This window comes from Microcaecilia unicolor, chromosome 5 (assembly GCF_901765095.1).
Source record: "Microcaecilia unicolor chromosome 5, aMicUni1.1, whole genome shotgun sequence".
In the NCBI taxonomy this organism is placed as follows: Eukaryota; Metazoa; Chordata; class Amphibia; order Gymnophiona; family Siphonopidae; genus Microcaecilia; species Microcaecilia unicolor.
In genome coordinates, this window is record NC_044035.1 from 233,280,702 (window position 1) to 233,299,620 (window position 18,919).

Here is an 18,919-nt window from a genome sequence, read left to right on the forward strand (position 1 = left end):
GGGGACGATGAGGGTGTTATCAACAGAGATAGATAGTGGAGGGAGAGGAGAAGCGAGTTTGGGAGGGAAGACAATAAGCTCGGTCTTGGCCATGTTCAGTTTCAAGTGGCGGTTTGACATCCAGGTCATTCCTTCATGTGGCTGATAGGAAAAAGAGAGATGGGGGATGGGAAATAGTGCAGTATACCTGAAATAAAACTGTATAGCTTATAGCTAAAAATTATAGACAAAAGACAAATCTGTTTCAGCAGAAGCGTAATCTACAAACTAAAACCAACTAAAATTCACCAGACAGAATGACATTAGCGTCTGTTTCTAGAGGGCAGCTTCATGGTCCCTAACAGCCTAGATGGTTCCATATTGATTGATTTTTGGGTCATCGTTGCATATAGAGTGCTCATTTGAAAGGGCCTTTCCTTAGCGTCTGTCCGGACCGGACCAGGATTGGACTGATGGGTTGTGCACGCCTACCAGCAGGTGGAGACTGAGAAAATTCTAAAACTAGAGAGCCAATGAGAGCCCTGGCCATGTGACCCTAGCCTCAGTATTTTCTCAGTCTTCCAGCAGGTAGGAAGTGAGCCCATTAGTCTCTCTTGGTTGGTCTATAACTTTTTTCTGTTTAATCTTTATTCTGTTTAATCTTTATTCTGTGCCAGGGGAATCCTTTAGAGTCTTGTTAGGTAGTCAGCGTTTTTACATTTCAGCCTCTGGGGTGTTACAGTCGGGTGTCCCGAGTCCCTCCCCCTTTTCCTCCCCATCTCCCTTAAAAAAAAAAAAGAGAAAGGGAAGGGCTACCCTTGTTGCTAGAAGGGGGTATTTGCCTTTGGGAGAGGCAGCCAGTATTAAATAAATAAAAAATACAAACAGAGAAAAGAGAAGCAGTGCTTTCCCCAGTGACCTAACGAGCAAGCAGCTCCGTTTAGTTCTCTGTGAGTGCTTTCTTGTAGCTGATCAGCTGTTAAGTATCTAATTCAACGATCGAATTAAGCCTCTCATTTCTTTCAGTATCTGGGATATTTTTCTTCGTTTTGTTACCGGTAGTCGTGCGAGCGGAGCTTTAGTAAAAAAATAAAATAAAAAGGCGCGAAGCGCGTGCACGCGTTTTTCCGATATGGCTGAAAAGCTCAAGAGCTCTGCTGTCAGCGTCGCGGAGTTAACGCAGCCGGCACTTGTAAATTATGCTCTGCTTTGGATGTTGCTTCGGGGCCTGTGCTTCCTCCGGCTTCGGGGTCTATTTCGCCGGCTGTTATTTCTTCGCCATCCCGCTCTACTCCGCTTGTTGCGGAGGTGTCAGGCGTGCTTTCGGGGACCGCCACAGCGAAAGTGGCGTGGACGGCGGCCATTTTGAATCACCCTCCATCTTCTCAGTCGGGTGACGTCTCTGCTGTAGGCAGTGCTGCATATCCAGGAGAACCTGATTCAGGCGGAAAGCCGCCATTTTCCCTGCAGCTCCAGTTTTTTCAACACGGGAGCTCTTCTTTGTTTCTCAGTTTGCTAAAGGGCAGAAGGAAACGGAGGTAGTGTTTATGGTGCAGTCTGGGGGACCCTAGGAGAGGGGTTTTTTCCTTTCAGTTTGTCCTTCAATGTCACTCTTTTAAATTTCGTATTGGGACTTAAATACCAGAGGAGTCATCCAGGTTTTTTTCTCCTTCATAAGACCTACTGGTTTAGGGTTACCATTTTGTCACGCCCCTTTCGTATCCTCATTCCGCTCCCTATTCCCCTCCCCCGTCACATACCCCCCCGCCCCCCCCCCCCCCGTCACATACTCCCCCCCCCCTCCCCCGTCACATACTCTCCCCTCACTTACTATCTAGCCCTGGTGGTCTAGTGACGTCTTTGGGGCAGGAAAGAACCCCCTCTTTCCTGGCCGGAGCGCTGCCTGCATCCTCCTCGGTCTCGGCTGGGGATTCAAAATGGCTGCCGAGAGTTGAAGCGGCCTCACGAGACTTCAACTCTCGGCGGCCATTTTGAATCCCCAGCCGAGACCAAGAAGGATGATGGACAAGGGAGGCAGCGCTCCGGGCAGGAAAGAGGGGGCTCCTTCCTGCCCCAAAGACGTCACTAGACCACCAGGGAACATGGTAAGGAAGGGGAGGGGAGACCAGACCCATGGCGCCGATCACCCGCACACGCCCCGCCCGCACCCACGTCCAGAAATCCGGACAAGCGTGCGGGCAAAATCCGCCGGACGCCCCCGGACATGCCCTCAAAAAGAGGACATGTCCGGGGAAATCCGGACAAATGGTAACCCTATACTGGTTGAGATCCATAAGGGGCTTCTTTGTTGCCCAGAATCACACCACTAGGATATTACACTTCTCTATGGTGTATGCTTGTCATATATATTTTACATGTAATCTTTACTTGCTGGCGCCCAGTGTTGTGGCTGTACCATGTTTCTAATTCAAATTTTTTCTTGAGGGTATGCAGATACTACATGGTTGTACCTTCACTTTTCACTAATTCTGTGATTTCAATTTGTGTATACCCAGAGTTTCCTTTCCTTGGCATGTTTACATTCATTGCAGCATCGACAGTGAAATCTTAATAATTGAATGAATGAATGAATGAATGAATAAATAAATAAATAAGTAATGCTTATGCCCAGGTAACTTCTTTTCTAGCATTCTTAAGTTTAGTCTCTGTTACAAACCCTCTGGTGATCTGGTTGCAGGGGCTGCATCTTCAGGTGGTTTCTGCCTGTTATGTATTACACTTTTACACATTATTTCTTCAGATTTCATACGTGCCTGAAGGATAGTTTGTGCATATGGGACTATAGCTAACTCTGTGTCAGAAGATGCTATACCGTTTTTTTCTCTGGTATGAGATATGTTCTAGGTGTGCATATTTATCTCTCCTCTTACATGACAGTCATCTTCTTATTTCCTCTGTCCAGGAGTTCTTGCAGTTTATTTACGATGGTTATGCTTTCACTTCGCCAACTTTCTCTCGGATGTCTTTCGGCAGTCTCCCTATTGCTCTCACAGCAAGGCAGATGAAGTAGGGGACTCACCCTAAAGGCTCTTGGATCATAGACCATTTCCTCGCTAGATTCTTCCGAATGCAATTTTACTTTCTAGTTCCTAGTTCGCTCTCAAAGTCTCCAGTCTTTCTCACAAAAGACCTTTCATCCGTCATAGTGGCGCTTTGTGCAGCACTTTTTTTGACAGAAACTTTTCTGCATATTTCTCTCGGGACCAGTATCTAAAAGTTCACCATAGATAGGCTACCCCTCTGAAAAGAGGACATTCTTGTTCACTCATGGCTAGACGTCTAGCTATTAAAAAAAAAAAAAAAAAGAACCATCTTGTCGACAGAGTCAACAGGCCACAGACCAAGGGGTGCAATTTTATTGTTCTCAGGATGCCTAGTAATGGTGGCCAAGAGCTGTCTAAATCTTTCGCAGTCTCCTCAATATTTCAGGGTTACCTGCAACTTAGTTGCAGGGGGGTTTTTTTCCCTTGGCAATTGCCTTTTCCAGTCGCATGAGCTGCACTCTCGTACTCTTTCTTTTTATTTTTTTTGGGTGTCCTGAAGCATTTTTCAACCTTCTTTGCCAGTGTTAATTTTGACGTTTATGGGGCAGGTCCTTGGCATTTCAGCTTCCCTTTGGTATCTTCCCCTCAGACTGCTGGTCTTGTTTTTGTGCATCAGTTGGGTAGGACATTCCGGAGACTGCTGCTCTTGTCTTTGTGCATCTGTTGGGTAGGAGATTCCTACTGGCATTCGGGTTTTCCTTCCAGGACTACCATGTGGTGTCTTTACTTTGCAACATACTTTTCCTCCTTTGCTATTGGCATTACTTTTCCTCCTTTGCTATTGGCATTCGATTTGCTTCCAGAGCTAGCATGTGGTCTCTTTACATTGCAACTTACTTTGTCTCCGGGTGGCATTTTGGTGCTCTAGGGGACTGTAAGTCGCTCTCGGATCAAGTAGGTGTCCCTGGGGGCTACTGATTTATTCTGAGCAATCTGTCTTTTGTCAGCATTGTTTCATGTTATGTTAGTCCGGAATACTCTTCCGGTTCTTTGGTCGGACCGTTATCATCTTAGGTTACTTCAAAATACTCAGTCTTGCTCTCTGGCAGGACGGTTTCTATCTTATGTTCTTTCAGTATGGTCTTCGGTCTCCTGGCACATCTGTTGCCTTCTTAAGTTCATTCAGTATAGACATATGGTCCCCTGGTAGGTCGGGGCCATCTTGTGTACAGAGGGCGCATCTTTTCCTCTGGCAGATCTGCCATCTGGTCTCTCATAGGAAAGGCGTGTTCCCTCTTTTCAAGATGTTCCTTTTACTTTTTTTTTTACAGGGCTCGCATGTAGCCTTTTTACAGGGTTGACACGTAGGTCATTTTGTTTCTGCATGTTTCACTCATCTCTCTCTGCAGACTGCGGTGTAATCTAGCGAACAGTGCAGTGGGATGTCATCTGGGAGGCCCAGGTTATGTTCCCTCTCTCTCTCTAGACGTTCTGTCCCCTAGGAGGGTTGACATCTGGTCTTTTACAGCACTGACATTTAGTTTATTCCATGGCTGGTGTCTGTTTTATTCCAGGGGTGTCCTTTGTATAGATCTTCCATCTGGCAAGCCCTGTAGCGTGCTGTCCCAATCTGGCATGGTGGCCTTCTCTTCAGGTTCGGCATTTTGATCAGGCATTTGGATCTCAGGGGGGTAACCCTTATGTTTCCTTGCGGAGATACCAGGCTACCTTTTCGGGCTGTCATCTTGCCTTTTTGTGTTATGGGGCTTGGATTTCTGCTTTAGAGGCCTTGGGTTTTTTGTTTCTCTAGAGGAGCTTCTCTCTTCCCCAGTCTGCTTTCTTTGTTTCTCTCTTACTCAGGCTGGCGCATGCTCTCAGTCTGGGACAGGCATCCAGCCTTGCTAAGCAGGACGGCGTCCATTGTAGTTACAGTATTCTCATCTCAGCTTTCAGTCTCTGTGCCTTAGCGTCGTTGTCAAACTATAGAGCGATAGGGAGTTAGTCTTCTTCGCCCGATAGTCCGAATATCATCTTGTTTACTTTAAGGTTTTCTTTCTCTTCTAAGACAGTGTTTTAGTAGCCATTGCTTCAGCTTGGAGAGTCGGAACTGCAAGTTTCTTTCGTACAGGTTTCAGTTTTCTCTTTTTGGAATTTTTTTTTTCCAAGCAGCAAGTACGTCTGTGTAGGGAGTTCTTCTACATCTGGCTACTTCTTTTCTGTCTACCGTAGTTTCCCATTTTCATCTTTTCCAGTCACTTTTTTCTTATTGGTCTGGGGTATTCTGCGAGCGTGCAAGATCACAGGAAATTATATGTTTTTCATATTAAAAGAGCTCTTATATATTTAGAGAGCTGTTGCAAGCTATTTGGTCCTTCTTTTTGGTCCTTCTAGCCAGTTGGAGTATGGTTTTTGGTTGTTTCGGCCTCTCTATATCTCGACGGATTAAGGAATAGATAACTTTTATTTGTCTGCTCACTGGGGGACCATTTTCGGATAGTGTTACAACATATGCTACATCTTGAGAAGTGGGGTTTTTTCCTTCGCAGAGCGATTTTTGGTGCCCTAGGTGCACATTTTCTAAGGTGCCATTTTGGGCTTAGCTTCATTCTTTTTTGATTGATACACACTCTACATGTTCATTGTCGCCAGGGGGCGATCTATGCACTCGCATATTCTTAGCGGGTTTGATAGGGTCCCTCCCTTAAGATTACTGCTTTGGTACTTCCCATCAGTCCAATCCTGGTCCGGTCCGGAGGGACGCTAAGAAAGGAGAAATTAGATCTTGCCTGCTAATTTGCTTTCCTTTAGTCCCTCCGGACCGGACCAGGCCCCTCCTATGTTTATTCAACTTTTCTCATTTTCCTTTTTCTTATGTTTTCAGTGATTTCGTTCCTTTCCACTCACGGAATACTGAAAAAAAAAAACCCATATACTAGTATTTATATAGAACTTTAAGTGGGCCATTCCACGTCTCTGGTGAGAGTTGCTGGTGGGCTCACTTGCTGGTATATATATATATATATATATAGCTTTAAGTAGGACATACCACTGCTCTGCTGACAGTTGTTGGGGTGCTCAGTGAAGCCATACCACTTCTCTGGTGAGAGTTGCTGGTGAGCTCTAATACTTGGCATGGCCGAGTGCTTTGTGGCTGCTAGGATTCCATGTGGCACAGAAGGCTGGTCTTTCTTTCTTTCTTTCCTGCTTTGTTAGTCAAATACTGAGGCTAGGGTCACATGGCCAGGGCTCTCATTGGCTCTCTAGTTTTAGAATTTTCTCAGTCTCCACCTGCTGGTAGGCGTGCACAACCCATCAGTCCAATCCTGGTCTGGTCCGGAGGGACTAAAGGAAAGCAAATTAGCAGGTAAGATCTAATTACTCCTTTTGCCTCTAGAATTCAGCAGGCCTTTTGTTTTCTGCTGTCATCAGCAAGGAATGTCCTGCCAGCTATGTTATTGCTGGTAGAAATATATTATTATTATTATTATTCTATTCTGGCCTCCACCTTCCATAGTTCATCCACACTGCTGCATGGGTCTTATCAGGTATACTGAAAGCAGGAATTTGTATTTTTTGTATGTATACCTCCCTACTTTCCTTCCTCTTACGTAATTGTTCTTCTGCTTTTACCTTTTTTCTTCCAAACTTCTAGGCATTCTTTTTTTAATTTTTTTTTCTTAAATCACATTTCTATAAAACATTTTCCAGAATTTCTAAATAGCAGGACCGAGCACAAATCTCCATCTTACAATCCAGTAACTTTAGATCAACAAATGGAGAGAGTCCTTGACACATAGAACACCTCTTTTACATGAAGAGGCTTATGCTTTCCCTTGACACCCCCCTCCCCAACAATCCCAGCAGCTGGCTCAACCTTGATGGAGCTCCCTCTCATGCATCCGTTCCATTATTTTTTCATCACATAGACTTCCCTCATCGTGGAAGAGCATTTTCAAAAGAACTTCCAAGTCAGAATTGGGATGTCCTGCTCATAACGTCCAAAAAAAACCAGTCCATCTCACAGCCATTTTCAAACAGGAAAAACATTGGGATTTCCTTTCCAAAAATACGTGATAATGATATTCTTGCACTGAAAATATCCAAAATGTACAGCCATTTTCCAAAATGAAATATGAATGCCAAAAAAGCAGGCACAAAAACGTCTGGCATCATTTGTAGAAAAATGGCCATACAGATGTCCCTGCACAGCAGAGGTTCAGCCTAGTGGTCAGTGCAGTGAACTGTAAACAACGGGACCCAGGTACAAATCCCACCTTAATTTCTTTGTATGTTATTGCAAGCCTTCTAGGAACATATAAAACCTACTGTACTTAAAGGTACACCACTACAATAGCCATCACATTTGCAGGTGTGTTATAAATTCAGTTCTCCGAGGACAAGCAGGCTGCTTGTTCTCACTGATGGGTGACGTCCACGGCAGCCCCTCCAATCGGAAACTTCATTAGCAAAGGCCTTTGCTAGTCCTTGCGTGCCCATGCGCGGCCGTCTTCCCGCCCGAACCGGCTCGTGTTCGTCAGTCTTCTTTTGTCCGCGCTCGGGACGGTCGTGTTTTGCGCCGTTTCGTGCCCCTCAAAGTTGACCCTCACGCGTCTTCGCGATTTCTTTAAAAAAAAAAAAAGAAGACCTCGGTCTTTTCCCTTCCCGTATTTCCAGTTGTTTTCCCCGACGTAAGTTTCTTTTCGCTTTCGGGGTAGGCCTTTTTTAGGGCCTCGGTACGGGTTTTTCTCTCCCTTTTTTGGTGCCCTTAGTCGCCATTACGAATTTTGATTTCGCCGGCATGATTTTTCCGCCCATGTCATCGAAGTCTCCCAGCAGCTTCAAGAAGTGCACCCAGTGCGCCCGGGTAATCTCGCTCACTGATAGGCACGCTTCGTGTCTTCAGTGTCTGGGGGCTGGGCACCGCCCGCAAGCCTGTAGTCTTTGCGCTCTTTTACAGAAGAGGACTCAGGTTGCGAGATTGGCCCAGTGGAACGTTTTGTTCTCGGGCTCTTCGTCGACAACAGCACCGGAGGCATCGAGTGCATCAACGTCGGCAGCATCAAGACCTTCGACCTCGGCATTGACTGCATCGACTGCATCGAGGTATCGACCCTCTGCATCGTTGGTACCGAGACATCGAAAGGTTGCGTCGGCGGTACCGGGACCTCCACTGTTGTTGATGTCGTCGGACGGTGGTGCTTCGACTGGAGTGCAGGTGAGGGCTGTCCATTCCCCTGCTGGTGGCGGTGAGCCTTCGGGTGGGTCTCCCCCTACCCTGAGGGCTCCTGCGGTACAGCCCCCCCGAGACCGACCTTCTTCGGCCTCGGCCCCGAGGAAGAGACGGCTGGATTCTACGTCCTCCTCGTCGGTACCGGGAAGCTCCGGTGACATGCTTCGTTTGAAAAAATCGAAGATGCATCGACACCGGTCTCCTTCCCGTATCGGTACCGAGAGCTCTGGGTCGCCGAGGGATTCGGCACCCAGTAGGCATCGGCACCGGGAGGACCGCTCACCCTCTGTTCAAGAGGTGTCGATGTGCTCCACCTTGGACAGCCCGGAACAGCCTCCATGCCCGGAACAGACTCTGACCTCGACGCCTGCATCGGCTTCCATGTCTTTCTCCACAGCCGCTCTGCATGAGAGTCTCCGGGCCATTCTCCCGGAGATCCTGGGAGAGCTGTTGTGCCCTTCCCCTCCGGTACCGGGGGTGCTTGCGCCACCGGTACCGTCGAGTGAGGCGCCGGCTGGCCCCTTGCCCGGGGTGAGGTCTCCGACATCGCTGCCGCTTGCGGTACTGACTGCGGCCGCCTCCCAGGAAGGCTCCCCGACGACGTCGGCAGAGGGAGCTTCGGCGGCGCTGGCGAGGGAGTCTACCTCTCGACGCTCTCACCGTGGCCGTGTTTCCACGGAGTCGAGTCGGGCATGGCTTCAGACACAGGTTCATGAACTTGTGTCTGACACCGATTGTGTCTGACACCGATGGTGAGGCCTCGTGGGAGGAGGAGGAGGACATCAGATATTTCTCTGACGAGGAGTCTGATGGTCTTCCTTCTGATCCCACTCCCTCCCCTGAAAGGCAGCTTTCTCCTCCCGAGAGTCTGTCTTTTGCGGCCTTTGTCCGGGAGATGTCTACGACCATCCCCTTCCCGGTGGTCGTGCAGGATGAGCCCAGGGCTGAAATGTTTGAGCTCCTGGACTATCCTTCTCCATATAAGGAAGCGTCCACAGTACCCATGCATCATGTCCTAAAAAAGACATTGCTGGCGAACTGGACCAAGCCTTTAACTAATCCCCACATTCCCAAGAAGATCGAGTCCCAGTACCGGATCCATGGGGACCCAGAGCTGATGCGCACTCAGTTGCCTCACGACTCTGGTGTGGTGGATCTGGCCCTAAAGAAGGCTAAGAGTTCTAGGGAGCATGCTTCGGCGCCCCCGGGCAAGGACTCTAGAACCTTAGACTCCTTTGGGAGGAAGGCCTACCATTCTTCTACCCATTGAAAACCTGATTGCAAGAATAAATGCGTTTGTTGAACTGATGCTAATGGTCATCAATGGATCCAGAAAGATCAGATGAATTTCCACTTTGCTCAGTTGGCTGTTCAAGTACATCAGAGTGTCATTTACTGACATACAATAAAAATAAAGGTTTGAAATTAATTGAAGAGCTTATGTCTGATCAACAGAAGTTGTTACAAGAGCGTTCTGGTCAACGTTTCGATGCTGGATCAACTATTTGCCTTCATCATGAATCCTTACTGTTGAAAAGGGCGTCAAAAATGATAAAGCATCTAGATCTGTTCAGCTTGGAGAAAAAATGGTTGAGGGGAGATATGATAGAGGTCTATAAAATAATAAGTGGAGTGGAACGGGTAGACGTGAATCGTTTGTTTACTCTTTCCAAAAATACTAGGATTAGGGGGCATGCGATGAAGCTACAAAGTAGTAAATTTAATACGAATTGGAGAAAATGTTTCTTCACTCAACATGTAATTAAACTCTGAAATTTGTTGCCAGAGAATGTGGTAAAGGCGGTTAGCTTAGTGGGGTTTGAAAAAGGTCTGGACGACTTCCTAAAGGAAAAGTCCACAGACCATTATTAAATTGACTTTGGGAAATCCACTGCTATTTCTGGGATACGCAGCATAAAATGTATTGAACTTTTTCGGGATCGTTTCAAGTATTTATGACCTGGATTGGCCACTGTTAGAAACAGGATGCTTGGCTTGATGGACCTTTGGTCTGTTCCAGCGTGGCAATACTTATGTACTTACATAGTCTCCGACTCTGCACATCCCAGCACAGCAGCAAACAGCTCCATCTTGGTCAGTTTTTAAGTCTCTTATTAGGACTTCCAGCCAGTGGCGTAGCCAGAAGGCAATTTTTGGGTGGGCCAACAGGTTGGATGGGTGGGCACTAGAGTTGCCAACTTTTTTGAAAGAGAAAAAACAGCAACCTGATGCACTCATACTCTGTCCATACCCCACTCCCCATAACTTCAATGAGGGTTCTAGTGCAGGCTTCAGTGGCTGCAGGCCAATTTAGAGCTAAGGGAAGTACAATAGACTGCACTATTCAACCCCACTGAGCTATGGTCCTCCAACACATATATGGTATTGAAGCCAAACACATTCTGCATCCAGAGAACCTCCTGGCCGTCCACCAACAATGGATACAGAGCACAGCAAGGGCAATTCTCCATAAAACTCATCATATAAAGAAATTTTGTTTTCTAGTGTAATCTCAATTACAGACATAAATTAACTTTAAAAAAAATCTATAAAACAAAAGTCACTCAGAACCTAGAGCAAATCTACCATGCCAACACTAACTTCCAAAAACAAAGATCCTACCTATGAAAAAGAAGTGCCTTAAATATTATAGTAGGGCCCTAAAATACAAATACATTTATCAGGAAAGCTGAACAAGCCAAATTACTACAGAATGCTACATGGAAACTTCATGCTAACAGAATACCTCAGTCACACACACAAGACACAAATGCCAAATACAGAATAAGTGACCATAAACTCTAGAAATATAAATTAAACGGAAACCCCAAGAAACTAGACCTTGCATGTAGTACAACACCAGAGAAACAAGAAAGAAAGGCATTTGCTCCTGTGTAAAATATAAAGATGGCACATGCCAGGGATGGTGTTAGTGGTTGCAACTAGGGCAATTGTGCCTGGTTCCCTGGCCAGAGAAAGCCCACCTGCTGGAAGCTGAAGGCATAGCCTGGTAATGGACTTTGGGGTCATTTCCTAGATTTCTGTCCTGGACCCCAGCCATGTTTAACATCAACTTTGGCAAGATGTACATTTCAAATTCAACATGTTATATTCACAACAGTGAAAATAAAATATTTTTTATACCTTTTTGTTGTCTGGTTATTTTTTCTCAAATCATATTGGTCCCAGTCTCTGGTTTCTGCTTCCCTCTGTCTTCTCTTAACTCACTTGCCAGTGTCTCCTATTTGACATTTCTTCTTTCTTCATGTCCATCATCCATCTCCCATCTCTGTTTTCCTATATTTCCTTGTCCAGAATCTCCCCTGTGTTCATATCCCCTCATCCATCATCATTTCCTCTGTGCACCTATGCACCCTATGCCCAGCATATCCCTTCTGTGTTCCTATTCTCCCCCTTGTCTGGTATCTCCCCCCCCTCTGTGTCCATATACCCCCCTCTCCAGTGTCCAGCATTTTATCTCTATTCCATATCCCCGTCCCCCCCCCCCCCCCGTCAGGCATTACCCCTCTGTGCCCATGTGCCATCCCCATACAGCATCTCACATTTGTGTCCCTGTCCCCATGCTCCCACCTAATGCCCATAATCTCCCTTCTGTATCTGTATACTTCCCTATGTCCCCTTTCTCCCTCCTCCACACCAATGTGTCCCTCTCCTCTCTGATCCCACCCCCCCAACCAGCTTCTCGTCCTCTCTTTCCTTCCCCTTATGCATCTGGCTCTTTCTCCCTGCACCTCTCTCCCTTCTCTCTAACCCCTCCCATAGGTCCAGCACCTTTCTCCCTTTGCTCCAGCCCTCCTTGCAGGTCCACATCTGTCTCCTTTCCTTTCAGCCATCATCTGCATATCCAGCACCTCTCCTTCAGCCCCCCCCCCCCCACATGTCCAGCATCTCTCTCCCTTTCATCCAGCCCCCCCTACATGTCCAGCATCTCTCTCCCTTTCATCCAGCCCCCCCTACATGTTCAGCACCTTTCTCTTTCATCCAGCCCCCCTACATGTCCAGCACCTCTCCCCTTCACTTCAACCCTCTGCGTATCCAGCACATCTCCTTTCCCTCCACCTCCTCCTGCAAATCCAAAACCTCTTCCCTTCCCTCCAACCTCCCCTCTGCAAATCCCAAACCTCTCCCCTTCCCTCCAACCTCCCCTCTGCAAATCCCAAACCTCTCTCCCTTCCCTCCAACCCTCTGCCCCTAGCAAGTCCAGCACCCTTCACCCTTCTGTTCCCTCCCCTTCCCGGGCCAGCACCCCACTGACTTCCTCACCCTCTCCCACCCCTGCAGCGCTTCTTTTAATGCTATCGGCTGCTGTGCACAGTCTCCCACCCCCGCGGCAGCGCTTACACTTCGCTATGGCGCTGCCTGCCTGACAGCAACTCTATAGATGCGTCACCGACGTCCTGCTCCGGGGCCTTCCCTCTGCCGCGCCGATGTAACTTCCTGTTTACGGAGGCGGGACGCGGAAGGCCCTGGAGCAGGACGTTGGATGTCTGTGATGCATCTGTAGAATTGCTGTCAGGCAGGCAGCACCGTAGCGGTATAAGCGCCGCCGCGGGGGTGGGAGACTGGACAGCAGCGCCGACAGCATTAAAAGAAGCACTGCGGCAGGGGTGGGAGAGGGTAAAGATCTTCTTCTGGGCGGGCCTGAGGCCAAACTGGGTGGGCCTGGGCCCATCCAGGCCCACCCGTAGCTACGCCCCTGCTTCCAGCGTTGGCTGGACTTCCAAATATCACCTTTCAACTCTGCCGTCCACTCTTTCATAGCCAGACTCATGCAGACTCATTCCTCTCGATCATGCTTTCTTTGCACCCATACAGTTCCAGCGCCATTGCCACTATTTCCATCTTCCCCTGGCCAGGCTGCTGCAATAGGCGAAGTAAGCCATTAAATCCTGGCCCTTCAAGGACCTCCCAAGCGTGATTGTGAGCTAGGTGTAGCTATTTTATTTATTCTGCTTGATAAACTTCTCTTCTCTAAAAACAAGCAGAGTGATTTACAATTGCTTCAGCTTGATATAATCAATAAAGTAATAACTTTAACATCTTACATAATGCAGAAAGACAGTCACCTACTGAGTGTAGATTTAGCTTAAGATGTTAGGAGCACAGCTCCTATCCATCCATCTTGACCAGTGATGTCACTTCCTCCACTTTCTGTATTCTGACCGTCTTACTCCCAGTCCTTTCATTATAGGCCTTCTCTTTTCATTAGGAGGCTGTTTTTCTCTTCACACCTTCATGTCTTCCTGTCCCTTTATTTCTATCTATCACTAGACTGTCTCTCCCCATCCCTCTTTCTTTATGGGTGAGCTTACAGTGTTTCTCTTTGTTTTTCCATCTTTTTGTCCCCGGGACATGTTTCTCCCTCCCCTTCCTTTTTTTTTGTCTATAGGCCATGTCTCTATCTCCTCATGTCTCATCCCTACTGTCTCTCACGTCTCCAGGCCACATCTGTCTTTCATTTCCTTCCAAACCCTTCCCCCCTCTGCAGATCTGTTTAGCTGCAGCCAGCTTAGGTTGGAGTGGAGGAGTAACCTAATGGTTAGTGCAGCCATTAGGTTACTCCTCCTAACCAGAACCAGGTCCATTCCCACTGCAGCTCCTTGTGACTCTGGGCAAATCACCTAACTCAAGTACCTGTATGTAATATGTAAACTGCTATGATTGTAACCACAGAAAAGGCAGTATATGAAATCCCATCCCCTTTCCTATCAGTCTATGCTTGTCTCTTTCAGGCTTATTTTCGAAAGAGAAGGACGCCCATCTTTCGACACAAATCGGGAGATGGGCATCCTTCTCCCAGGGTCGCCCAAATTGGCGTAATCGAAAGCCGATTTTGGGCATCCCCAACAGCTTTCCATCGCGGGGACGACCAAAGTTCCCAGGGGCGTGCCGGAGGCGTAGTGAAGGCGGGTCTTGGGCATACCTAACTCATGGGCGTCCTTGACTCATAATCGAGCGCTTGGACGACTTTATTTGGTCCTTTTTTTCCTTACGGCCAAGCCACGAAAAGGTGCCTGAACTGACCAGATGACCTCCTCTTACTCCCCCAGTGGTCACTAACCCCCTCCCACCCTAAAAAAAAATGTTTTAAAATATTTTTTGCCAGCCTCAAATATCATACCCAGCTCCATGACAGCAGTATGCAGGTCCCTGGAGCAGTTTTAGTGGGTGCAGTGCACTTCAGGCAGGTGGACCAAGGCCCATCCCCCCTACCTGTTACACTTGTGCTGGTAAATGTGAGCCCTCCAAAACCCACCAGAAACCCACTGTACCCACATCTAGGTGCCCCCCTTCACCTGTAAGGGCTATGGTAGTAGTGGGTTTTGGGGGGCTCAACATACAAGGTAAGGGAGCTATGTACCTGGGAGCATTTTCTGCAGTCCACTGCAATGCCCCCTAGGGTTCCCGGTTGGTGTCCTGGCATGTGAGGGGGACCAGTGCACTACGAATGGTGGCTCCTCCCACGACCAAAGGGCTTGCATTTGGTCGTTTCTGAGATGGGCGTCCTTAGTTTCCATTATTGCTGAAAATCAGAAACGACCAAGGACGACTATTTCTAGTGACGACTTAAATGTCAAGATTTGGGTGTCCCCGACCGTATTATCAAAACGAAAGATGGACACTCATCTTGTTTCGATAATACGGGTTTCCCCACCCCTTCGCCGGGATGTCCTGCGAAGACATCCTCAGGAAAACTTGGGCACCCCTTTCGATTATGCCCCTCTTTGTCTTTCCCTGTATGTAGCAAACACCTTTCTTTGCAAATGTCATGACTAATTGAGAATTTCTTTTTCAGGGTACTTTAATCGTTGCAGAAAGGGTAAGTTGAAAATCAGTTTTGCTGAAAGCTTTATAATGATCCATCTAATAAACATAATCCTTATGGACCATCCTGGAGGCAAATACTATACATTTCTAGTGAAAGAACCTCGATTTGGTTTTGGTGGCGATGTATAGAATGCAATATTCACAGACTCTGAGTGAGGAGGAAATCATGGTTATCGAGTAAGGGACATGTCTGTTGGCTAGAATCAGGGCCTATAATTGCAAAGTCATAGAAGGAACCTGGTGCATAGTCCCCAGCCCAAGTCTATTACTGTAATACTCAGACTAGATATATTGGGTGATATAAAATAAGGGGCTTCATAATATCAGAACTCAGCCTAGCTTCAAAATTGAGCTGAAAGTGCAAGAAAATTGGAGGAAATTGCCAGAATAAAAAAAAACACCCTTATTTGAAAGCCATCTTGGTGTTTAGGTTTAAAAGGCTGTCAGGCTGTCAAGCAAAATAATAAACTCTAAAACACAAAACCTTCTGAAACCTCATAAAGAGTTCCAACCATCATAGTGTAAAGGAGCTGCCCACATATGAAGTTATTCCTGAGTGTCATAATATTTTTAAGTTGCTGTATAAAATAAAATTTCTGTTTGCTAGGTCTCATTGCTATGCAGTTTCAAGCTCTTATCTACTCAGCATAAAGTTTAAAACTATTTTACACATGCTTGACTGCTGCACTGAGATGATGTAACATGAAACTAATGTTGTCTTCTTTCAACGATATGTTGTCAGGCTTTATTTACTAATGATGTTGGAAAATTGTCTGACAGTGTTCTTCAGTGCAAAGCCTGCAGGACAGCGGCAGCCCTCGGGGACCTCTATAGCAGTCCTCGCTGTCATTCTGGGTATTTTCTTTAAAGGCTGCATGCAGGCTACGGACCTTGCATTAAATATTATTGCCTGGGTCCAGGGTCTTCCCCCATCAGCATGTAATATCTCTCTCTCTTCACCCCCTCACCCCTTGTGGTTCTGGTAGCTGTTCTTCCTCCCTCCCTCCCTCCCTCCCTCCCTCCCTCCCCTTCCCTTCCTGTGGCCCCCAAAATAAAAATGCTCAGGACTAGTGGTCTTCACATCTTGTGGAGTCACCACACAAACAAAAGCCTATCTGATTTAAATCAAGTGTCTAGCAGTGGAAGGAGTATGTATGCTGTTCCTGAGGTGATGGTCACAATTTGAATATTATTACTTGTAGTTAAGAAGACAGGCTGCCTGCTCTAGCCAGTCACAGGACCTCTGCTGGATCCCGCCTCCTGATGTAACTTCCTGTTTCCTTGTAGGCGGGATGCAGCAGAGGCAGCCTGTGTTAATCATTGCTGGCCACAGCCATTGCACCTGAGTGACAACATTGGCTCCGCTGCCTGGCCAACACTGACTGGCTCCTATTTTACAAATGCCTGCCCCTCCTGATGTCAAAACCTGGCTACTCCTCTGGTAGTCTGGTTTTATTTGCTGTTGGCGAAGACAACAATTTTGTTGGACTTTGGGTGGACAGGGAGAGGAAGGTAGGAAGATCTGCTGGATCCACAAAGAGGGTGGGTGAGAGAGAGACAGAGACACCGAACTGGGGGTGGGAGAAGAAGGAGGTAAAGATGCCAGACCATGGGGGGAGGGTGTTTGGGGACAGTGAGGGAGAGATGCTTACCCCAGATGTGTGAGGAAAGGAAAAGAGAGAAGAGAAGCTGGACATGGGAAAGGGCAGTGATACAGTAAAAATACTGGACTGGGTGGAAGAATAGGGAAAGGGACACAGAGGAGCAATGCTGAATAGAGGGGAAGAGACAGGGAAGAGATAGTACACATTGATAGAGGAGAAGGAGTATTGATGGTGCAGGTGGATGGAGGGGAAGGGAAGTAGATGGAAAGCTAGCTAGATATGAGAAGTAGACAGAAAAATAGAAGAAAGAACAGTGTTAAAAATGGATATAGGATTGGAAGTGAAGAAAGGAAGAGAGAAAAGAAATAGCAAATGGGCACATGGTCCCTGAATCAAGCACAGAGGGAAGCAGAACCAGAGACTGGGAACAAGAAGCTTAGAAAAATAAAATCACCAGACTTCAAAGGTAGGTAAATGTTTCTGTTTTCAGTTTATATGAAATGAGCAGACACCACTGGGGAAAGCAGTGTTTGTTTCTTATTTGTACACATGCCTTTAGGCTGCCTTTGTTGCACTATAGTTCCTTGAGCTGTTACCTTTGACTGTTTTTGAAACATACAGTGCTTTCTGAGAAATTATTACAAGACCCCTGATATAGGTGTTTTGTGACGCCGAAACACGGACCGTGTCTGGTCCCTTTGTATCAGCAATAATAAAGTATTTCCTCACACTATCCCCAGCGTTGGATTCATATTTTCGTCAGTCTCTATTCCTGTTTACTTGGACTTTCAAAAAAACTATACTCATACATCCACTTAAAATTATTTACATTTGCCTTAATGTCCAAAACAGTTACATAAACATTGAAAAACTTCCTATAGGGAGCTAAAATCTGTATGTCTGTTATCAAACTAACCTTAATTCATCATTTAATATATTTGTCAAATATCCAACATCCCTTTTTGGTTTACTTCAATTCGTCAGGAAACAAACACATTTTTTCAGACTGTCTACAATCCCCTTGAAATATTGTAATAATCTCTTTTTCCAAAAGAATCTACTTTGTTGTTTATTTCAGACCTCTTTCTCTGCATTGTATCCTTCAACCTGGAAAAGTATAAGACTTGTCCCTTTGAAGCCCTCCTCGTATTATCTGAAATTCTTAGACTGATCCTGTATCACTTATATTCTAAAGCTTCTCTTAAATGGACCCTCAATTTGAAATTATAAAGATGGATTGTCCCTAGTGAAGAAATGTCATTTCTGCCAGGCTTCTGGGCCATACTCTACTACTCAGTGCTCATATATGTGACGAGTAACAGTCCTGAGAGCATATGTGAAAAAAATCCCACACAGGTAACTGTCCAGGAAAAACTTTTATTTCACCAGTATAGACCCAACACGGGACCATGTTTCAGCAGGGCAAATCTGCCTGCCTCAGGGGTCGTAGAGACACTGATGAATGTTGGAAAGCAGTATCCTATACAATAATTCTCACCTCCAACGTTCTAATGTGCCTGGGACCGTGCCTCCCTCAGAGGTGGTCTGCTAGGCAGGCACGCACTGACATCAGTGACAGCTGATTCCAAAGCAAGGGGAGGAGTAGCCTACTCCTGCACCTGCATGGGAATCAGCTGTCAGTGCGCCGCTCCCTGCCACTTCGGAGCAAGTGGCAGGGAGCGGGGCAACACAGAACCCCCCCCCCCCCTCGCCGCATCACCAACCCGCCCCCCCACCCGACGAGCATCAACACCCCGTGTCCCCTCACGCACCTCCCACCGAGTTCCAGACTCCGCCCTCCCTCCGATTTTAACACCCCCCCCCGCGCGTTACGGCCCTCTGCACCCCCTTCCGCGACCCTGTCGACCCCCCCCTTCCCGCCAAAAACCGTTCCCCCGCCGCCATCCAGTACCTCTGCTGACGGCCAAAGTCCTGTACTGGCCTTCGCGGCGTTCCTTTTTCAATGATCTTCTGTTCAAGTTCCTCTGCGTGCGTCTGACATCAGACGCACGCACAGGAACTTCAACAGAAGATCATTGAGGAAGCAACGCCGCAAAGGCCAGCACAGGACTTCGGCTGACGGGGTTGGGATCCCTCGTCAGCACAGGTACTCCACGGTGGCGGGGGATGGTTTTCGCCGCGAAGGGGGGTCAACAGGGTCGCGGAAGGGGGTATAGGGGTCCGTGACACGGTGCGGGGGGGGGGGTTGAAAATGGAGGGAGGGCGGAGTCTGGAACAGCGAGGGAGGGTGG

The 18,919-nt window shown here is 47.3% G+C and overlaps 1 protein-coding gene across 3 annotated transcripts in view; it reads left to right on the top strand.

Annotated features, from left to right (window-relative positions):
* Positions 1 to 18,919, top strand: part of CD58 (CD58 molecule) — a 246,053-nt gene that overhangs the window by 93,743 nt on the left and 133,391 nt on the right. For all 3 annotated transcript variants that reach the window (XM_030203880.1, XM_030203881.1, XM_030203882.1), the window contains exon 5: positions 15,032 to 15,055. In XM_030203880.1, coding sequence (XP_030059740.1) covers positions 15,032 to 15,055 — 24 coding nt within the window. The remainder of the gene's footprint in view (positions 1 to 15,031; positions 15,056 to 18,919) is intronic.